Source organism: Dromaius novaehollandiae, chromosome 9 (genome assembly GCF_036370855.1).
Source record: "Dromaius novaehollandiae isolate bDroNov1 chromosome 9, bDroNov1.hap1, whole genome shotgun sequence".
Lineage (NCBI taxonomy): Eukaryota > Metazoa > Chordata > Aves > Casuariiformes > Dromaiidae > Dromaius > Dromaius novaehollandiae.
Window position 1 is genome coordinate 21,432,100 of NC_088106.1, and position 20,352 is coordinate 21,452,451.

At 41.5% G+C, this 20,352-nt stretch overlaps 1 protein-coding gene across 10 annotated transcripts in view; it reads left to right on the forward strand.

Annotated features, from left to right (window-relative positions):
- The window catches only part of DOCK10 (dedicator of cytokinesis 10), a 168,916-nt gene that overhangs the window by 137,024 nt on the left and 11,540 nt on the right, over nt 1–20,352 (forward strand). For 9 of the 10 annotated variants that reach the window (XM_026109667.2, XM_064516907.1, XM_026109660.2 and 6 more), the window contains exons 36-50: nt 6–120; nt 272–338; nt 1,171–1,218; nt 1,862–1,963; nt 4,272–4,393; nt 5,393–5,505; nt 6,246–6,383; nt 8,005–8,187; nt 8,780–8,890; nt 10,290–10,505; nt 11,243–11,300; nt 11,631–11,729; nt 12,923–13,029; nt 13,508–13,630; nt 14,669–14,782. In XM_026109667.2, coding sequence (XP_025965452.2) covers nt 6–120; nt 272–338; nt 1,171–1,218; nt 1,862–1,963; nt 4,272–4,393; nt 5,393–5,505; nt 6,246–6,383; nt 8,005–8,187; nt 8,780–8,890; nt 10,290–10,505; nt 11,243–11,300; nt 11,631–11,729; nt 12,923–13,029; nt 13,508–13,630; nt 14,669–14,782 — 1,716 coding nt within the window. The remainder of the gene's footprint in view (nt 1–5; nt 121–271; nt 339–1,170; nt 1,219–1,861; nt 1,964–4,271; nt 4,394–5,392; nt 5,506–6,245; nt 6,384–8,004; nt 8,188–8,779; nt 8,891–10,289; nt 10,506–11,242; nt 11,301–11,630; nt 11,730–12,922; nt 13,030–13,507; nt 13,631–14,668; nt 14,783–20,352) is intronic. The other variant, XM_026109666.2, reaches the window with a different exon arrangement.

A 20,352-nucleotide genomic window follows, 5' to 3' on the forward strand; every position in this document is an offset into this window, starting at 1 on the left:
AACAGATCACGAGACCGTTGTCTTTGATTGGCTCCACCCTTCGCTTTGACAAGTTGGATCAAGCTGAAACTAGAAGCCTCCTTATGTGTTTCCTTCACATTATGAAAACCATTTCAGAAGGTGAACAAATGTACTTTGCTTTATTTGGGTTGTTGTAAACTGTTGCTGAAGACTGTTAAAATAGACAGAATTATCAATGTATTTTGCAGGCTTTGGGACAAGTTTAATTCTCTGTAATAGATACATAATGTATTTTAATATCTCCTTTCAGATGCACTGATTTCCTACTGGTTGCGGGCGCCATTCTCGGAAATAACAGACTTTTTCAGCATTTTAGAGTAAGTTCATTTTGTGGTTAGTTGTGTGTGTGTGGATTTTTTTTTTTTTGTTTTTTTAATGTTAAATGATGATCTGGAGTTACTGCTGAAAAGAATTTCTCTTTGGACTTGTCAGTGTAATGGTATAGGCTGAGATAGATGTTGTATTTTACATTATTTTGCCGTTATCTTCCCAAGTTTTAATGGGATATTACTGATGAAATCCATGTCTTCCAATATTTTGGCCATTTCCATGAAGGAGGGGGCTTAATGCTTTGGGTTTTCCTTTCAGATGAGATTTTCAGAGTAGCTTCTCCATTCGGGATTGAGATTCTTCCCTCAAGAAAAGAAAAGTATTTAGCGCTCAAACTTTCAAACCCTACGAAAAGACCATGTAGCATTAGCTACTAGCAAATGTAGCATTAGCTACTTTTCCCGTCTCCAAGCTGGTCTGCTCATTTCAGTGTATGCAAGTGTGCAGAACCCATGCAGGTAGCTGTTTTCCGAAATTCTTCACTGTCCTGTAAGTGAAATGTGGATTGGTTATTTAACTCCCACTGATGAAGTCTGCAGCCAAGTCTGTAATTTTGCCCCCTCACCAAGCAGGAATCCTCAACCATGGAGAAAGAACAAGGGTGTGGAAAGTGGTAGCTGCACTGTGTGTGTGTGTGTGTGTGTGTGTGTGTGTGTGTGTGTGTGTGTGTGTGTGTGTGTGTGTGTGTCCCTAGTCTGGGCATTGCTGCATCCTTTTCCATTTGTGTTTACCACAGGTCTCCAAAAGCACTAAGATTCAGCATTTTTTCATAATTAGGAAGCCATTGCTAAACAGAAAACGTGCTATTTTATCTTTCAGGGTTTGTCTGCAGAATTTCAGATATCTAGGAAAACGCAATATTGTAAGGTAATTGTTTTATCTGTAGACTGCATGTTAGAGTGTTTAAATATTAGTGCATGACATTAGGTGTAAATGAAGTTATCGGTGTATCAACTTCCTCCTGGAAGTATCAGTCTAATGTACTGAAGCTGACGTTTTTTCTTTTACAAAAACAATGTTATCGTAATGTTCTGGGTGTCTGAGTGCATACCTGGTGTAAAAGATGAATTGCTTGTGGTGATAATCACTATCACATTTATAACCCATCATACTGGGCCATTCCCAACCATATTTCTGTGCAAATGCCAAATAAAGGAACTGGAATGCTCTGTTTTTCACTCACATAATGGAAAAAAGGGTTTTAATGTGCATAAATAAGTGTTCCGCAGCAATCAAAAAATATACTGTCTCTACCCACCCTCTGAAAAAGCATGAGATTATTTTCCAGCTGCATAATGTGAAATGCGCACTTCGCAGATGATGTTTCATTTTTAATTTCATGCTACGACTGTGAACTTGTCTATATGTCATTGTAAGAAAATGAAAGGTCACCACATGAACCAAGTCATGCTCTGTGGCAGGTTTAGTCAGGCCTGTATTTATTCTTCAGAGGCACGGTGAAATCAGTGTCGCGTTACATGACAGATTAACGGCTATTTTCTCTTAACAGGAAAATTGCTGCTGCATTTAAATTTGTTCAGGCCACTCAGAATAATGGCACTCTTAAAGGCTCGAACTCCTCTGGCCAGGCGTCGGGTCTGCTCTCGCAATGGTAATGCCGCGTTGCGCTGTTGCGCCGGTGTACTCACAGGCTTTATTCGTCTTGCAGCTCTCCCACGTCATCAGTGTTGATTGTAAAGGAGTTGACACAATATGTAACACATTTCAGAGCCCCCAAAACCATAAACCATAAAAGAATTGAGTCCCATTAACTTCACTTATAATCTGAGTTACTGTTTAAAATGATATGTTTACAAGAATTGTTAGTTACTGTCAATAGTTAAATATTGCAGAAATAGTAGCTATTGTTTTCAGGTAAGATCCCCATCTGAAGAATAATCCACAGTTTTCCCCAACCTGAATGAATTCCTGTGTCTGCAACCTTATGCTTTCATGGAATCTTACTATTTTAGGGGTAAATTTGTATGGATGCAGTTACAGCATCAGGGGTTTAGTTTCCTTCCTGATATCCCAGCGTTGGGACAGGGTAGGTATATAGCAATACAAAATCCTATTTAAGAGTAGGTCGTCTTGACCTGCATCTTTTCCCTTCCACACTGCTGTAGTAGCGTAGTCCTGTACTTTTATGTCCGTGCTGCCAGTTAGAGAATCTTTCTTCCACGGTCTTTTCTTCTCCCCTCTTGCTAGTCTAGACGTTGCAACATTTAATCATTCTAACCCAAGGCATGGTAATAAACTGCAGGTGCAAAATGGGTTTAATAGTCTTTCTGACCCTTTTAGGGGAAAGTGTGAAATTTTTCTTGGTTAATAATGTAAAACAATGTAAAAAAATGTAAAACTAGAAAGGAAGTGACCTTTTGACTCTGTGTGGTTGGTGGTTGTACCTGAGCAGGCTGGAGAGGTCCCCATTCCTCATATATTGGATTCTTGACATTTTTCATTTATGTGTAGCTATAATATGTGCACCATTATAAGCATGTATTTTGGGACAGGACGACTAATACAGAGGAGGATGTGTAAAGCAAAAAAGATGCTTTCCTTGCCGTACCTCTTTCTTTCTTCCTCTACTGTGCAGTCTTCAAGCAGCAGCATTGTTTTCATTTTTCCCAGCTGGACTGGCAAGCAGCTTTCAGGAGGCTGTCATTTTGCTGCACGTTTGCAAATGAACCAACATAGTGGCAATCCAGAAAATAAAGTCACACTGCAGCTGTTTCCAGGGCCTTTGCACCTTACGTCATCACAGATCATCATTCGTTGTCCAAATAGCCATTTGTTTGGCGAGTTGTAATACAGAGCATTTTTTAGTGAGTTGAGATGAAATATTGCTTGTGATCATCTCTGACATGTGCTTATATTTATGTATTTGAATTTGCTGAATATCAGAGCAGTGTCATGTTCATATGGAACCAGACTTTCATAAAAATAAAAATCTCAAGATGAAGTTTCCAGATGTCCCAAATCCACTAGTTTGCCTAGATGTCCACCCAAATCCTTCCACTTTGAGCCATTACAAGAGGATTTTTATCGCATGATTAGCAAAAGTCTGGCCACCAATTTTGTACCTGAGCTGGGAACTTTTTTTTAATCTGAAATGTTAATTTTCTAAATTATTTTTGGAAAAATAACCAACAAATAAGAGAGGCTTTGGTTAGGGGCAGGAAACAATTCTGCCTGTAGAACATTTTCAAATTACTCAAATTTATAGAGCTTTTTTTTTTTTCCCAAAAACTTAAATACAAGTGTATTTAAATTAGTGATCTGAATTTCGAGAGATGCTACTAAATCTTGCTGAATTCTATAGTGCTATAGTGGTTACAGATTCCAAATCCTTTCAAAAATTAGGATAAGCATTGGTATTTTAGTTCTAAGCTTCTCATGATAAATGAAATATTTTATACTGTTTGTCAACATCAAAGGAATTTAAAATACATACATGCACGTGCAAACGTGCACGCACACATGCAGGCATATATATTTACTAGCATTGTCAGTCTTGTTATTTTAGACCCTTCATGGCAGCTAGTAGCTGTATTACTCCTTTAATGAGCAGGACAAATTTCTCGTACATTCTGCATTAACAGAAGTAATCTCAGTTTCCTCTTCCCCCAAAGGCTGCTGTCCATATATCAGCCAGCTGTTTAAGCTGATGCCTTTTTTCAGTGTTGAGTGTTTTGTCTCCTGTGATCTCAAAAAATCGCAGCACATTTGTTTGAGTTTCGTCCACCGCACTGACTTCATTCTTCATCTTTGTCACTCTGAAAACTTTTGCTTGAATTTGTTTTATTTAGCCTCTGAGAAGTAGCGCAGAAAATTCTAAGTGACAAGGAAAAATTCTGTAGAGGTATGATAGGTTTTTTTTTTCTTTTTTTCCTGTCCTTAACGATACCTTTCCATTTCAGGATGCATTCTGCTAGTCACGATGGCCACAAACATCACAGATCTCAAACGTTACCAATAATCCGTGGCAAAAATGCACTTTCTAACCCAAAACTCTTGCAGATGATAGACAGCAGCACTGCAAGTAAGTACAAAAAATGTGCTGACTTTGCTCTAGATAGCTGTGGGTTTTAGGATCAGGTTCTGTACAATTAAATGGGTTTCCATGAATATCAGTGAAAGCCTGAAGAGAAGTGCCTAAACCTAGAGCTGCTAATTTTCCTTTTGTTTCAGAAGATCAGGAAAACTGAGCTTTAAAAGTTATTAAAAATTCATTTAAAAACAAAATCAGTTTTAAAGTCTGACATATTTAAATTATTTTAATGATGAGTTATTTCCTCCTGTCGCCCACTGCTGGTGTCTCTTTCATCTGTGGATACATGCCTTGCTGTACAATCGGATATAAACTGGCTGAAATGTTGTAATTATTAGTCCTAGTAATAACATTGGTTTGCAAAGTTAACAGCTGGAAGTTGCAAAAAGATAGAGGCTTTCTTATAAATCTAAGAATGGGTGTGCCAAAGTTTATTCCCCATGTTCTCCAGAGGTGCTCTGCATGCTCTTGTCTTTGCCTTCTGAGGAAGGGTTACACCCAGAAGCTGCTTTTCCCAGAACGCCTTCTACAAACACAACCCGATTCATATACAGCATGGCCCTGACCAGGCCTGGACAATGGGATATATCTCTAGAGGTATCATCCTAAATAAGACACGCAAGCACTGGTATTCTGGCTGGCAGAATGTAACAGGTATCTGTTTGTTGAACATGGAAGTTTTGAAAAGGGCCTGAAATGATGGGATCAAACTCATATACCGACTTTGCAGCTAGGCTGCTCTCCTCCAGTGAGGACAAACAGAAACAAGAACAGAATACACTCAAATCATGGGTGCAACTGAACAAATCTGAGTCAAGTACTCTCCCGCTTTCCTTTCTATGAGCGGTTTTCTTCACACTACCATTGCAGTTAAATGTGCAGGTGGGACCCTATCTCTATCGCACAGAGACTGGATTACCAGATTGCATAATTACATCACCTTTAACTATGCTTAGAAGGTTGCTTGTTTTCTTGGTTCACATGTTGTAGGCAGCTCCAATGAAACGGACATTGTGCAGTATGTAGACACAGAGGCAAATACTGCTACAGAAGTGTCCCTCACAATTCTCGACCTGCTATGTCTGTACACTCTGAACCACCAGGTATGTTTCATTAGTTCAATTTCTGCTTGAAATGGTGCCACGCGGGATATGTGGTGGAGGGAAGGCTAAAAGAGTGGGGCGTGGCACAGAAAACTCAAAATGCCTGAGAGAAATAAGATGTGATGGTCCTTTATGAAGGTATTTTGTGAAAGAATTGGCTTATAGTACCCAAACTGAGTGGAAGGAATGTGGAAGAAGTGTTTGGAACAACGTCCTACATATTCAGGGTTAGATACAGCCCTGCTCTGCATGGTAGAGTCACACACATGCTAATATGTCACTTCATCTGAATCATGCTTGTCCCACTGGATTTCAGAGATTTTAGACAAAAGATTTCAGAACTGCCTCCCATCTGCACCACCTCAAGTTAGCAGGTGGATCTTCTGCATCCTCAAAAAATGTTGTATGAGTTTTGGTCCAGATGACTTACTAAAAGTCTCACAGTTACAAATGAGCAGGCAGTACCAGAAACTGGATTTTAGTGTCTCCCTTCTCCTTCCCTAGATATACCAAGTACCATCCACAGGTAGGAGTACAGGCATGGAAAAGTGTTGTTCTTGAAAAACTGCATGTCCAAAGTCTGCAGCATGCTGGGCCCGCCTCATCTGCAGAGATTTTAGGGAAGACATTGTAAAAAGCGCCTCCCTAGGAACACTATGACAAGATGCAAAATCTAGGAGATCCTTTTTCTGTTTATTCACTTTAACGTGAGTGTCCTGTTTTGTGTCTAAACTTTTCAGAGGCAGCTCCAGCAATCGGATTGCCAGAATGCATTGATGAAAAAAGTCTTTGACACATACATGCTCTTTTTGCAAATCAACCAGTCTGCAGCAGCTCTCAAGCATGTCTTTGCTGCCCTACGGCTTTTTGTAGGCAAGGTAACTATGGTTTTATTCTGCTGGTCTGACCTGTAAATACGTTAAAGCAAACGCAACTTGAGGACAACTGGGTACTTTCAGAGAGTTCCCAGCCTTTCCCTTCACTGTGTTAATGCTTATGACTGACAAAGAGCTTCTGATTTATTGCTGATTGAAAGTGGGAAATTCAGAATTTCTGAAAAATGATTTCTGTTTTGGAAAATGAAAACACTGAAATTTACTATGAAAGGAAAACATGCTTAAAAAAAGAAAAAAAAGGTCCAGCTCTGTGGTGTCTGCCTACGTCACAGTTTTCAGGGCTGACATGTTCTTACCACCTATGGAAGTAAGCCTGAAGCCTTAGAGGTCCACCATCCTTGTGGCAGATAGCTGAGTTGCAGAATCAACAGCATGTGGTTGCAGCTATCCCCAGAGGAGGTGGCAGGAGAGTATTCCATACATTTCACCAAAAGGTCATCCGAACTAGAGCATTTTTGCAAATGTCTTGTTCTTGATGTACAAGAGTTTTGGGACAGAAACATTCCTATCTAGAAAAGTAACTGGCAAGCTCTGCTTGCTGTCTTGCATTGCACATACATAAATGATCATGGGCAATGAGGCACTTTGTGCCAACTACAAATGCTGCACAATTTCCTAGTTGTCCACTGAGTTGAGATCCCCTTAAAAAATAACCAGAATGTCACATACAGATAACAATTGCTGATGGGAAGTGAGGATAAGCATATATGGTCTGATGTCCCAGTAGTTTGTGTGTGACACAACCGTGTAGATAAGTTTAAACCACGTGGCCTCCTTCTCTGATGGTTATTATCTTGGGAGGAAAGAGAAGGAAATCATGTGTCTCCCAGTGCCGTAGCTTGAGGACATAGGGGAAATACAAAGTAAACCAGCTGCAGACAGCTTTAAATAATGTACCAGGCAGTCAGGAATGGAACACGTACATGCAATGGGGAAGGCAATGAATATCCAGGACTGCCCTTTTTGTTTGTCTTGTAGCTTTCACCATTAAATTGTCCCTTCAGAACTCTGTGGGAACAGTGGTCAGTTGTGGCTCATACAGTAGTTGAGGTCTGCGGCCAATATACCCTTCATCCACCTCTCGTCGCTCTCTGCCTTTCCTTGTGCTCGCCCTGTTGAGGAGGAGTGCATACAGTTGGCAGAGCCATCCTTTACTCTCCCTTGTCCCCTCCTGTTCAAACCGTTGACCACTGGAAGTTTGCTGACTTCAAAGTATTTTCTTCTTCCTGAATGGCTTTCGTGATAGCACAGAACCTTCCCTCCCCTTCACTTCTCCTGTTTAGCTGAGCCGCTTTCTTTGCGGATGGGCTGCTCTGCTTTTGCGTGTGCTGTGTACCAGCTGCTGTCTGGCCATCGTGGAGGTCAATTTGACAGATGTATTCAATACTGTGTTTGTATGAAAACCTGCAGTTTTTACTCAATCAGTTTGCATAGGGGATTATGTTTAGCCAGTGGGTAATGTTTTTGCTAAACCTTGATATGAAAGAGTATGCCAGGGAGATTTGTTTTTAGTGAAAGCTGGACCAAAAAAGAATGTATTGATGCAGAATAAATGTGTATGTTTAATACTGCTCTCAGGCCTCATTACATTTTTTTCCAATAGTTCCCATCAGCGTTCTTCCAAGGACAAGCAGATCTCTGCGGTTCACTGTGCTATGAAATCCTGAAGTGCTGTAACCATAGGTCACGTTCAACTCAGACAGAGGCATCTGCTCTTCTTTATTTTTTCATGAGAAAGAACTTTGAATTTAATAAGCAGAAATCAATAGTCAGATCCCATCTACAGGTAAGTGAAGTGTAAGATCATCAGTTTTTAGTTGATATGGATTGATTTTCATCATTATTATTTTAATATGCATTGTAGCAAAACAAATCTTTTGAACTCCTCAGACAGCCAATTGTCTGTGGCAGTTTAATGTTTCTGCCAAGTCTGGAGACATTGGGCTGGATCCTCTACTGTTCTGGGGCTGCTCAGCTGTGTTCCAGGGAGACGCAGCAGCTGTAAATCTAGCCACCTAGCCAAATAAATCAGATATATGGCTGTTCTTGATTCATGTGCGTTGCTCACAGTGTTGAGAACATAGCTGAAGTAGCAGCTAAACAAAATGTTATAATATCGTAACAGAAAGGTAAAGTGCAATATTAATGCCCTTCCTCCTTACATTGCAAAATGTGGTTGCATTTACAAACATTGGAAAGATTATTTACAATCCTTGTGTTTGTATATACTATCTTGTTAAGGTATGTGCAAAGTGTAGTTTGGCCAGCTGGAGTCATCAGCTTACACTAAAATATTGATAAAAACTATATGTAAACTTTATTTCTTCTTTAACTACACCTCATTCTTGCTTTTTATTTTTTCCCCTCTACATGTACAGCTCATCAAAGCAGTGAGCCAGCTGATAGCAGATGCAGGGATTGGCGGGTCCCGCTTTCAACATTCACTTGCAATTATAAATAATTTTGCTAATGGAGACAAGCAGATGAAAGTAAGAAACGTTTTTTTGTCAATCACTACCACTTTCAAAAGGTCAACAATGTCAGAGGAGCAAGTATGTCTGTGAATAAAATTGCTGACGTTATTAGACCATGACATGCATTCATAGTGTGCCTTTCTCAGGCAACCAGAAATTCATGAAAGTGTCTGTGACTCCCAAAAGCTTCATAATTTTACATGAGACGTTTTATATGAAAAATGTGGTGTTTGTTATTCACTGCTTATTTTGCTCTCCAGAAAATGTCTTATTTGCCTGATCACAGAGACGATACCATGCGTTCTGACTAACAAAGCACTATTGCAGTTGACAGACAACACTTAGTCTACAAACTGTCCCTTCAGTCTGTTCAGTAAATGTGTAACAAAAACATATGCAACAGTTGGGTTTCTTAATTTGCTTCCCCTCCTGCCCTCCTCCCCCCAAAGGGCAGTTAGCTCTTAGGTTAGTTATCATTACTGTTATATTAATTGTCCATGCTGTGAAGGCGTTAGAAAAGGATTTTTTTTTTTCATTTTTCTAATCCTTGGCCAAATGTTTGTCAATATGCATTTTGAATTTTATACTTTGGAGCTAGTTCCTTTTGAGGGTGACTCAAGGGTATCTCAACTGAGGCTAATACTAAAATCAGTGCAAGTAAATTGGTAGATAATTAGCATAAGTAATATGGTGTATAATTACATAAGATGTAGTTACAACTGTATTTGTTTCTGAAGTTCAGCTTTGATTTCCCAGCCCGATAGTCACGCTGCTTTTCATCTCTGCCTGACACAGAGGAGGGAGTATTTCACTTTATTTTTTCAGGCTGTTTTTGCTTTTAATCAAAAGGAACAAATGAGAAAAAAAAATCTGAAAATAGAAATAAATGTTGTTGTTGTTGTCCATTTGAAAAAGAGAAACTGCAGAGATGAGTTAAATATGTTGAGAAACGCTGGTCTGGATAATGTGAGGATAGTGTCTTAATCTTGTGCAGTGTGAAAAGGCCAGGAGCCAGACTTAGGCAGCCTTGTTCACTGTGGGGGAAGGTGCTGAGCGCGGTTAGGCAGGCCTGTCTGTGGCACACGAGGCTGCTCGTCCTCTGTAGGTGTGTGAGAATCCAGCTGGAGCCGTTAAGCAACCAAGGATCAAATGCTTCATTTTGCTGCCTTCAGCGGAGCTACTCCATACAACGGCGTAGCTGACTGTCTGGAGTCTCTAACTGGTGCTGTGACACATCAGTAAACAAATGTCAGGGAACTGTGTAAAACATGCAAATACTTTTGAATTGTGACTCAAAGCCTCCTGAATTGGGGAGGGGGAGAAGGTCTTCCATAAGCAGAACGTGAACACATTTGGGGTGCTGCATGTGGTTCTTTGGATGCTTTTAGTGATATATTGCTTATCTTTCCCAAAGAACGTTAATTTCCCAGCAGAGGTAAAGGATCTGACCAAGCGCATCAGAACGGTTTTGATGGCCACAGCTCAGATGAAGGAGCATGAGAAAGACCCTGAGATGCTTGTGGACCTGCAGTACAGCCTAGCAAATTCTTATGCCAGCACACCTGAACTACGTAGGACGTGGCTTGAAAGCATGGCCAAGATTCATGCAAGAAATGGAGATTTATCAGAGGTAATTTATATAAATGAATAGGAAATCCATTTGTCTGTAGGTGAAGACATTCTGCTGAAAAGGGCTGTAGAAGACATGACAACAGTAATGATTTGAGACTCACAGTGTCTCTCATATACCTGAAGCTAGAGAAAGATAGGTCTGAAGAATGGCTGGAGATGTGATGTGCTTGTTATTCCTGTCCGCTTAGTTGTGACTGGCTGATGTGTGGTTGAGCAAGACCTGGATGTGTGTGACTGGGAAGCTGTGGTGTAAGCATCACCTTAGACATCTCAGCTGCTTGGTCGTAACAGGCATAGTAGCTGTAGTGTAGGTGAGGTTACGGGCAGTGCTTTGCTTAGGTAATGGGTTGTCTTCCCTCGTACAGCATAGGAGAGGAGCTTGGTTTGTAGCACACTGTCCTTTTGATGAAAAATCAGAGGGGTGATGTGAACCTCCGGTGCATGGCCCAGCTATGTCTTGTTTATCAAGTAATCTTGCGCTATTCCCTTGAGCACGTTTGACTTCCTCATTTAGGTATTAGTCTGTGCTCTTACCTAAGATGTTCAGTGAAACTAACACTGAATAAGGGTTGCACCATTTAATCCATTATTTTTTCAAATTCTTGTATTAATTTTGTCTTCCCTTTTCTGCACTATAACTCAACAATGATGAAGGTATGCACTCCTTATCACGTGTATGCCATAAGCTATACAGTGTACTTTAACACATACATGTATATTGGTCTCTTGTTACAGGCTGCTATGTGCTATATTCATATAGCTGCTCTCATTGCGGAGTACCTGAAAAGAAAGGGTAAGATCTGCATATTCAAAACCAACCATGTACCTATAAATGATATTGTTGAAAATGACTTTTGTTTGTCCTACTTTCCTTACGTGTATGTAAATTATTCTTAAAGCTGCTTGAATTCTTCACAAATATTTAATTTTTAAAATACATAATAAACTCTAGTCTTAGCACTAGAACAGTAAAAGTGTATGCTTTGTGTAAACAGGGTTAAGGAAATGTTCAGTGAGCTAGCGCTAAAAGAGAATGCCTCACTTGTTAGTGTGTTGTTATTAAATATGCATGTATTAACACATACCAGTAGCAGTATACTAATACCATCTTACGCTATCATAGGTTACTGGAAAATGGAAAAGATTTGTACCTCACGTATGCTCCTGGAAGATGGTCAAGTCTCTGATAGTAATGTGTTACTAACAACTCACAGTGGAGGAAGTGAGTGCTCTAACCGTGCCTGTTTCTCGGTCAAATAACATGATTAGGGAATCCAATTACTGTTCTTCAACTGATATGGAAAAATATCTGCCAAAGGGCAGAGATGTATAGTGCATGTTTATGGCTGTAATAGTAAGCAAGAAATGCTAGAAATGTTCTGTGTTCCTTTCCTGATGCTCTTTGGCTGGTTTGATGAGTTGTATAGAAAGTCTCTGGCTAAGGGCTTCTCCAGCAGTAGAGCAGTCTGCTCCTCACCGTGAATACAAATCCCTCTCAGGTCAATTGGCATTTGGCACGCAAATCCATGTCCGATTCCCTTGACTATCCAATGCTGGGGGGGGATATCTAGTTGTTCATATGTAAATTAAATTAAAAAACCTTTATCTATTCTGTGATGCTTGTTAGAGAAATAAAATGCAGGCTGATATTTCTGCTTCCATGCCAATGGTTATTTAGTTTATGAAATATGTATTTCAAAATAATGAGATATTTTAGCATGAGATACTTTAGGAGTTTTAATAAAGAGCAGTCCCTGTGAAAGAGGGTAAATATCTGGGGAAGAGGAAGCTGCGAGCTTTTGGGAAGACTGAGGTTCTTCGATAGCTCAGAAGTGTCAGTGGGTGAAATTTTTTAAAAAAAAACAAAACAAAAACAAACAAACAAAAAAGCGCACAAGGCCCCAGCTTAGTAACTGTTATGTGTGCACTTGGGTTTGTGCCTTGTGAGCACCCCCTGGCACCTTCTGCCCTGGCCCACGACCCTCGCTCAGGTGGGATGGGTGCCACCCCCAGCGCGTAGCGTGCTGTGCTGTGGGCAGCATCCAGAGCCGCAGCAGTCGCTTCGTGAGGATAAATGCTGTCAGCTCAGCTTGTGACTGCAGTTCATCCTGCAGGCTGGGGCTGCCAGCACTGCACGGCTCAAGAACTGAAATGCCGAAGGGAAAAATAAGGTTGCAGCAGGAAAATGTTATAGTTGCCCTTTGCCTAGACAAGTGGATTCATGTCATAGAGAAAACTCACAACAGTGTCATAAATTCAGTCAGTTCCATTTGTGTTTCTCATTACTTGGGCTGTGAAAAAAAATAACTAATCCAATCAAATGAAATTAGCTTTGCTTTAATGGTATCCAGTAATTTTTTTAACGTGTGTCGTTATTTGGTCATTCAACAACGTTGTTATGGCTTGCACTTCAAGGCTTATTTTCCATGGGATGGCCTGCTTTTCTGAGCATTACCCCCAACATTAAGGAAGAAGGTGCTATGAAGGAGGACTCTGGGATGCAAGATACTCCCTATAATGAGGTCAGCAGCATTAACATTTATATAGTCATTCTGTAAATATAGAGTGCGTTATTTCCAAAGGATGCCTGTGGTGGACCCATAAACTATAGTAAGTGTGTGCTTCACCCAACGTTAAGAGTCGCACATATCTGACTGAGTGAAATATTACTGCCGTTTTTACCAAATGGTAGGGATAGGATTTTGGCAAACCAGAACATTGAGTATCAGAGTTGGAAGTTTGGGGTGTGGACTGCACAAAGTAAACCTCTTCTTCTGAACAGGTTGTCAAGTATTTTCTTGTTACTGTTCGTTTAGTTATTTATCTTAAGAAGGGCTAGGTCACTAATGCCTGACTAAACACTGTGTGGTTGAACTGAACTTTAGTATAGAAGATGGAGAATAAAAATAAAACAGTGGGTATGTACTTTTGCTGTACTGTTATCAATAAAAGTGCCATCAACTGTCAAGTTACTATGGCATTCGTATTTGTGAATTGCAGAATATTCTCGTGGAGCAGCTGGAGCTGTGTGTTGAATACCTGTGGAAGTCGGAACGATATGAGCTTATTGCTGAGGTTAACAAGCCTATCATTGCTGTTTTTGAGAAGCAGAGGGACTTTAAAGTAGGTTGCTTTATTTTTTTTAAAGTTAAAATTTGTCTTATGACAACAGTAAAGATCAGACTTTTTAGGAAAAAAAAAAAGTACTTCCTTCAAAAGAAATGCTTTTTTTTCTTCCTCTCTGTAATTTCTTTTTTTAATGCTTTGCATTATGAGTAAATGGAAGAACTTTGATATCATACCTTCCTCTTTTCACCATCATTGCAGCCATAAATATAGAAAAACATTTCAAAAAACCCCAACCTGTAAAGTTCATCAAAACCACAACAACAGAGTTCTAGCCATGCTTTGCTAAGGGACTTTTAGTTATGTCCCATGTCACATGCCTGTTAGAGAAAGCTAATCTCTGTTAGACCAATGAATATGAATTTTTGTGTGTCTCTTCAGATCAAGAGCATGTTTGCATTGTATTTAAGCTTAGAAACTGCTGATAAATTATGTTATCTTGTAACAATTCTAGGGTCTAAAATTTCTTTATTTCTTATTTACTTTTCAAATTCAATACATAACCTGGTGATAATTTAAGTTTTTATTTTTCTGGTTTTAAATTAGAAAAAAAACAAAAGGAGCAGGTATGAGTTACACTTTGAGGAAGCAGCTCCGTAGGTGAACTTTCAGTTTGCTATCACAAGAAAGTGGTTTTTAGTGGTAGCTGTGGATAGTGTATCTCTGAATCAGCCTGGAGACTGTTGGAGTTGTTGTTGCTGTGTTCTAGGCTGCTTGTGGGACACTTGCATTTTCGGACCCCTTAATAGGTGCCTATCACTGCTGTATTAGTGGGGGTGCAAAGAGGGAGGGCATCTGGTGCTTGTCTTGTCTGCCTGGGTGACCCCTGTGCAAGGCAGCTGCTGCTGTAAAACTGCACGCTCAGAAGAAACCTTGCCATGAGTCTTTAGTGACTGCTGGCAAGGTTAAAGAATTCCCTTAGCATAAAAGCCATCTTTACAAATGTTTAGGAACCCGGTTAAGGCAAGCCCTTCTTGTGTAGAGCCTTGGTGTCGTTTTTTGGAATAAACACTCTCTTGCTCTCACTTCGTGCAGAGACTGTCTGATTTGTACTATGACATCCACCGCTCCTACCTGAAGGTTGCAGAAGTAGTGAATTCTGAGAAACGTCTGTTTGGGCGATACTACCGGGTTGCATTTTATGGGCAGGTAAGTCAACTTACGTTCTTTTGTCTCAACGGATTCTCAGGTTTCAGCCGTGTTCTTCTAATCATAATGTATTTCAAGGAAGCTAAAACAGGGAAACATTTTGCAATGAATGGTTGGACAAAAAGTGCATCATGGGTCAAACTAAGGAGGATTTTACTCAGAAGAGCACTCAGCTGCGTCTGTGTAAACTGCTGCTGTGGATTTACAGTGGTGTAATGGAGGACAGACATGTACGTCAGCTTTAGTTCACAACTTTCTCAAGTGAAGCTGAGACTGAGGCCAGGGCAGTTTTAAGAGTAAAACTTAAATAAAACCGGAGTAACATCTTTGGTATCTGGTCCTCATTTCTAGAAGACCTTAAAGCAGAGCTGTATGCAGTAGATCTTTTGTTGTTCCTTGCTAACTCTCACTTCTGCTTTCAGGCCCCCTCTGATTCTATGCAATATACTATAGAGTAGTTTTATTCCCTCTGCTGTGCTTCAGCATCCTCAAAGCACTTCCTCGGCATTATTTTGTGCTTTCTCCCATTACAACCCAGTGTAGGAGTCCAGCGTTCTTTTAAGACCTGTTTGGCAAATGTACAATTTTCTTTACTCTAAAATAGTCAGGTGTGTAAACAACAGATTGATGTGAATCATTCTGTTTGCTAATTAGATTTTAATGCAGAAATTTGCTCTTTTCTCCTTTTGATCTTATTCAAGGCTGTGGTAAGTCTAGTTCTTTTGCATGCTTTGTTTAATTCTCCTCACACATCCTTCATCCTCCCCTGTACTGTTACTTAACATTAACGTTCCTGTGCTCTTGATTCTTCAGTTTGTGCCAGATGAAATAACGTTGTTTCATTCATTGTTGCATCTTAAAAACTAATTTTTGCTTGTTCGGTTACCTGAATTACAAAGCTGAATCTGTCACCATGTTGCGTGTGCACTGTGGGGCCCAATGCTGTGTCACCTCATCTCAGTGAAAGTTTTTCTCTCAACTTCACTGGGAGCAGGATTGGACCTCTTCTTTCTCTGTTGGAAAATTCAGTGTAGCATTAATGCTGTTTGAATGCAAGACTGCTTTCCTGGCCTGTGCAGCAGCTGCAAAGAGTAAGGCTGGTGTGTCAGACCAAGATCTATTGCCATTGTGCTTGGAGCCCACGGGGCAGAGTGGAAGCGCATGCCTGACGCTGCCTCCTGGGAGCGACCGAATTGGGAGTCAGAGGACAGTGACAAAGTCCTGGCTCTTCACACAGGCTATCAAAACTGAGCTTGCCAAATGCAAGGAGAAAGCAAGCAGCACCTGAGGAAGGGTAGAGCTTTCCTTCTGCCCAATCTTCCTCAAAATGGGAGCAGCGGAGGAGAAACTGGGGTCTCCTACCTACAGCTTTGTGCCAGGGCTCTCACTCCCCACGGCAGCGCAGGTGTGTGCCATCCATCCCAGAAGTCCGAGCCCAGGACTCAAAGCTAGCTGTAAGTGGGTAATCTAGCTGCAGCAGTGCTGTCAAACTGTATTAAAATCTCCATTACAGTGCAATGACTTTTCAGCTGCCAGTGCCATAAGGGCAACTTCATTTAAACAGCTTTAATGCTCTAAAGCCTATGACTCTCTCAGCTGCATATTGCTTGGTTTGTTTACTGGTGCACATGGATACTGAGCTCTAAATGCAAACAAGCACAGCTTATTTCTTTCCTTTTCCAGAGGAGATTTTATGGGGTAGACAGTGGGACTGCTCTGTTTTGCTTCTTGCAGAGGCATAGTAACAAAAGTGTATGGCACAGTGCAAATACTTAAAGGCAGATAATTCCCATCAGTGTTTCTTGTGCCTCATGTATCAAGGAAAATATGACTGAATGCACAGAACTGATTAAGGAATATCCTCAAATGCAGAAGGTTTTCCAATGCACCAAGCACCGTGTCAGGTATAACAATTATAGGTAAGGCTTGACCAGGAAGGAAAGATAGAGAATTGTCCATTCCTATATATTGGTTGTCCCTGCATACTTTTCCCTCTGGAAGGCATCCTTTCTGTAGTTCTGTCAGTCCCTTTTTCCCGTGTGCCACTTGCTTCCATTTTCACTGTGTAGGTGGAAGGAATGTGGCCTTCTGTCCCTTTTATTGCCAAGAGTTCTTGCAGGCCTGCAGCCGGTTTCAGTAGCCAACTCGTTTAACATGCTGTAAGCAATTCCTTTTTTCTGTTTCTGGCAGATTTTGCACACTTCTTCCCAAAAGCTAACAGCTGCAGGTTTTACTCATGTTAGACAATTAAATTGTTGTAAATATGAATTGCTCTGCTCAGGCCACTACAAAGGATCCCACAGCAGGATGCTCAGTATGTAGGTATGGGACGCTCAGTATGTAGGTATGGGACTCCTTTTCAGTGTTGCAGATGCATTACACTGTAAATACCCATGGATAAATACATATGTAAGCACACACATATAAACAGTATACTATTGCACATATGTATTCTTTAAATATTTTAGTCATATATAAAATAAATAAATATGTTCTATTGTATAAAAAAAACATACTGGTTGTACTTAACTGAAATAAAATACCAAGAAAACAAATAGTGGACAAAAAATAGTACAAATGCTGTATTTATTTTGCAGCGTCAGCAGGGAGAATTTTAGGGATTCTTGGTGGAAAAAGAAAATCTGCAGCTGCAAGTGAAAACTGGTTATCTTCATGCAAAGGCCAAGGCGGTATTTGGTCGCTGCAGTGCTGCGGGGACCATCTGAAAGGATGGGTTGAGCAAATAGTGCTGTAGTCCTTAGGGAGGATGTAGTGGGTCCTCTTTACCAGAGCACTTTACGTGCCAGTTCAGAGAGCGTGAGATCATGGCTGCTGCGATGTTTCAGACTGCAAGCTCTGGTAAGGGCCTGTGATGGCATCTCATTGCACCACCGAGTGGCCACACTAGTGATGTTCCGATGACTTAATTCACAGATGAGTGTTTTGAGAGGTCAGGATCCTTCTTGTATAAAAAAAAGTGCAGCTTTTAAATATGCTGAATAGCTGAAAACTCATGTTTTGCTGATATACTTAAGGAGTCTTACTCCTTTTAAAGACTTTTCAGAGCAGTGCTACCTAAGGGTACAGGGGAGGTTTTGTTCTCTCTCCCATCTGTGCAAGAAACTGTAAAAGTTGGAAAGGTTTTCACTGTGGTAAGCGGACAGCAGGGTTTCTTATGTCTGAAGATCAGAGGATGTTTCGCCTCTTTCAAATGTGATTCAGACTTTCTTACATGATAAAATGGCCATAGTAGTTTCCTTACTGGAGAATGCAAGAAGCCCACTTACTATAGGAGGTGATGTGGACACTGGCTCACTGGTATAGATGGGAAGGATCCTTTCAAAAACTTTAATTCCCGGCCCTTATCAGCTATAGTTGTGTGTTCGGTGTAAAGACATCTGTGCAATTCTTGCTTTTCCTGTTAAATTGGCAAAAGCACCTCTTTCATTTCCATAAACACTCACAGAATGGCTACTTCCATGCAGGTGAGTTTTGGTGTTTCAGCAAGGCTTTCAACACAGCCTCTCTAGACCCACAGCAACCATGTATTGAGTAATCTGAAACATTGCTTTCATGCTCTTTAAGATGGGGAAAAATTACAACTTTGAGATCTTACTGTGCAACCGGATTATGTACCCTTGAAGAACAGTACAGGCTAGGTTGTCTGTGGCTCTGAGGAAAATCAGCTGCTGGGATGCCCTTTTCCTCTTCTTTTTCCCCCCTCTCCTCAATCCTAGCGGGATATGTTCCAGTAGGGGTTTGGCCCCGTTGGCCCATTTTAGCCTGGGCGAGGCAGCGCTGCCGTTCCCTGCCAGGATGCACCTGGCTGCGTGAAGAGCAGCTGAACACAAGCAGCAGCTCTGCCTCCCCGCGCCGGCTGCGGGCCAGGGCGGCTCTTCCAGGAGAGCGCTGCCGAGAGGCTTGGCTTCTGGTGAGCCCGGTGGGCCGGGGCGGCGGGTGCACATGAGGGCCGGCCCTCGCAGCGCTCCCGGGCTGCCTTTCCCAGGTCACAGCTTGACTCTCGGCAAATCCAAGTTCAGCAGAAACCAAAAACCTCTTCCCCGGGAGGTCGCTTCCCGTCCATTACGTTCGGCTGATCCATGTAGCAGTTTTCATCTGTGAAGCTGCACTGTTCTTGCAAGGCAATAACCGTCAGGATGAAAACAACCCAGGGGTGTGCGTTGATAACGTGACCTCGGCTGCTTCGTGTTTTAGAATTCTTGAACTGGAGGATATTTGGCTCCTAAAAAGCACTTAATCTCACTTTCAGTGGTCTTTGCCAGACATGTAGCATATGGCAGGCAGGATTATTTATAGCTCCCAATTAACTTATGCTTGTCACTTGTCAGTTGAAATACTCTAGGGAGTATGTACTTAAAAGATATCTCTTGCATTAGAGGCAAGACGAAATCCATTACTCGTTTGGGGGGGCCGGGGGGAGGGAAAGGGCGAGCAAAAGCATTAACGCAGATATCATCTGTGTGCCACGCAGCGTCAGCACGCAGGTTTGGCACTTCTCTGCAAACAGTGTGTGCAGCTACCAGACGCTTGTAGTGCTGTCCAAGGGAGTAAGCTGTAGTCTAGCTTGCTGCGTGATTAATTTGGAAAGCGCATTTTGGGGGTGGGTTTTTTTTTCCCCAATACATTTTAATTGAATGATAACAACATCAGATGGCTTTTGACAGCAGCAGTCCTCAGCAGCCTGTTTGAATAAGATTGCGTGGAACTAATGAAGCTTTGAGCTGTTTTCACCTAAAGCAGTTTTGCTTCAGTGGAAACAAGATCAGAAACCAGGTTATGATCCTGCAGATCCTTTCTCTGGGAAATCAATAGCAAGTCGATTGCCTGCCCAGCTCAGTAAATGTTTATGGGGAGAGTGTTAGCTTCTGAGCTCTAGATTTGTCTTCTAATGACCTGTGAAGTTCTTCACATGCCTGTGGGGTTTAATTGATAATACTGTTAGAAACTGCGCTGCGTTAGAAGGTCATGGTGAAGCCGTGTGAGGATAATGTCCGAGGAGCCGCTGGTGGTGGTGGTGGCCATTTGTTTCTGGTCATGCCCACGGCGCGCTTCGCGCTTGCCCGATTAGCAAAGACAAATTTCCCTGCCCTGACCGAAGGGAAGATGCATGTATACTTTAATCCCTGTTGAAATAAAGCTTAGGGCTTTATTCCTAAACACACATGGACATTTACAGCTAATTTATTTTAGTTCTTCTATGTACTTTTTGTAAATATTTGCCTAGACTACAATTTCAGTAACCAAATCTCTTCTGCCTTTTTTTTCTTTCTTTTTTTTTTTCCCCCCCCCGTGACCAAAGTTGCACTATACTTCAACATGAGAAGGCCGCTTTTTGCCCGAGTACCTTCCACTGAGATTTTGGGGACAGCTCGTGGCCTCGTTTGTTGGTGGTGCTCTGTCCCTGGGCAGAGCTCAGTTGGCCAAGGCGCGCTGCAGCTGGGCGCGCGAGCCGCCTCGCGGTTAGGTTTGAAGGGCCTTGGGTCTGACAGCGTGAACGCCGTCTGCGCTTCCCCTTGGTCCCTGCAGCTGCGGTGCGCTCCCCTGGGCTG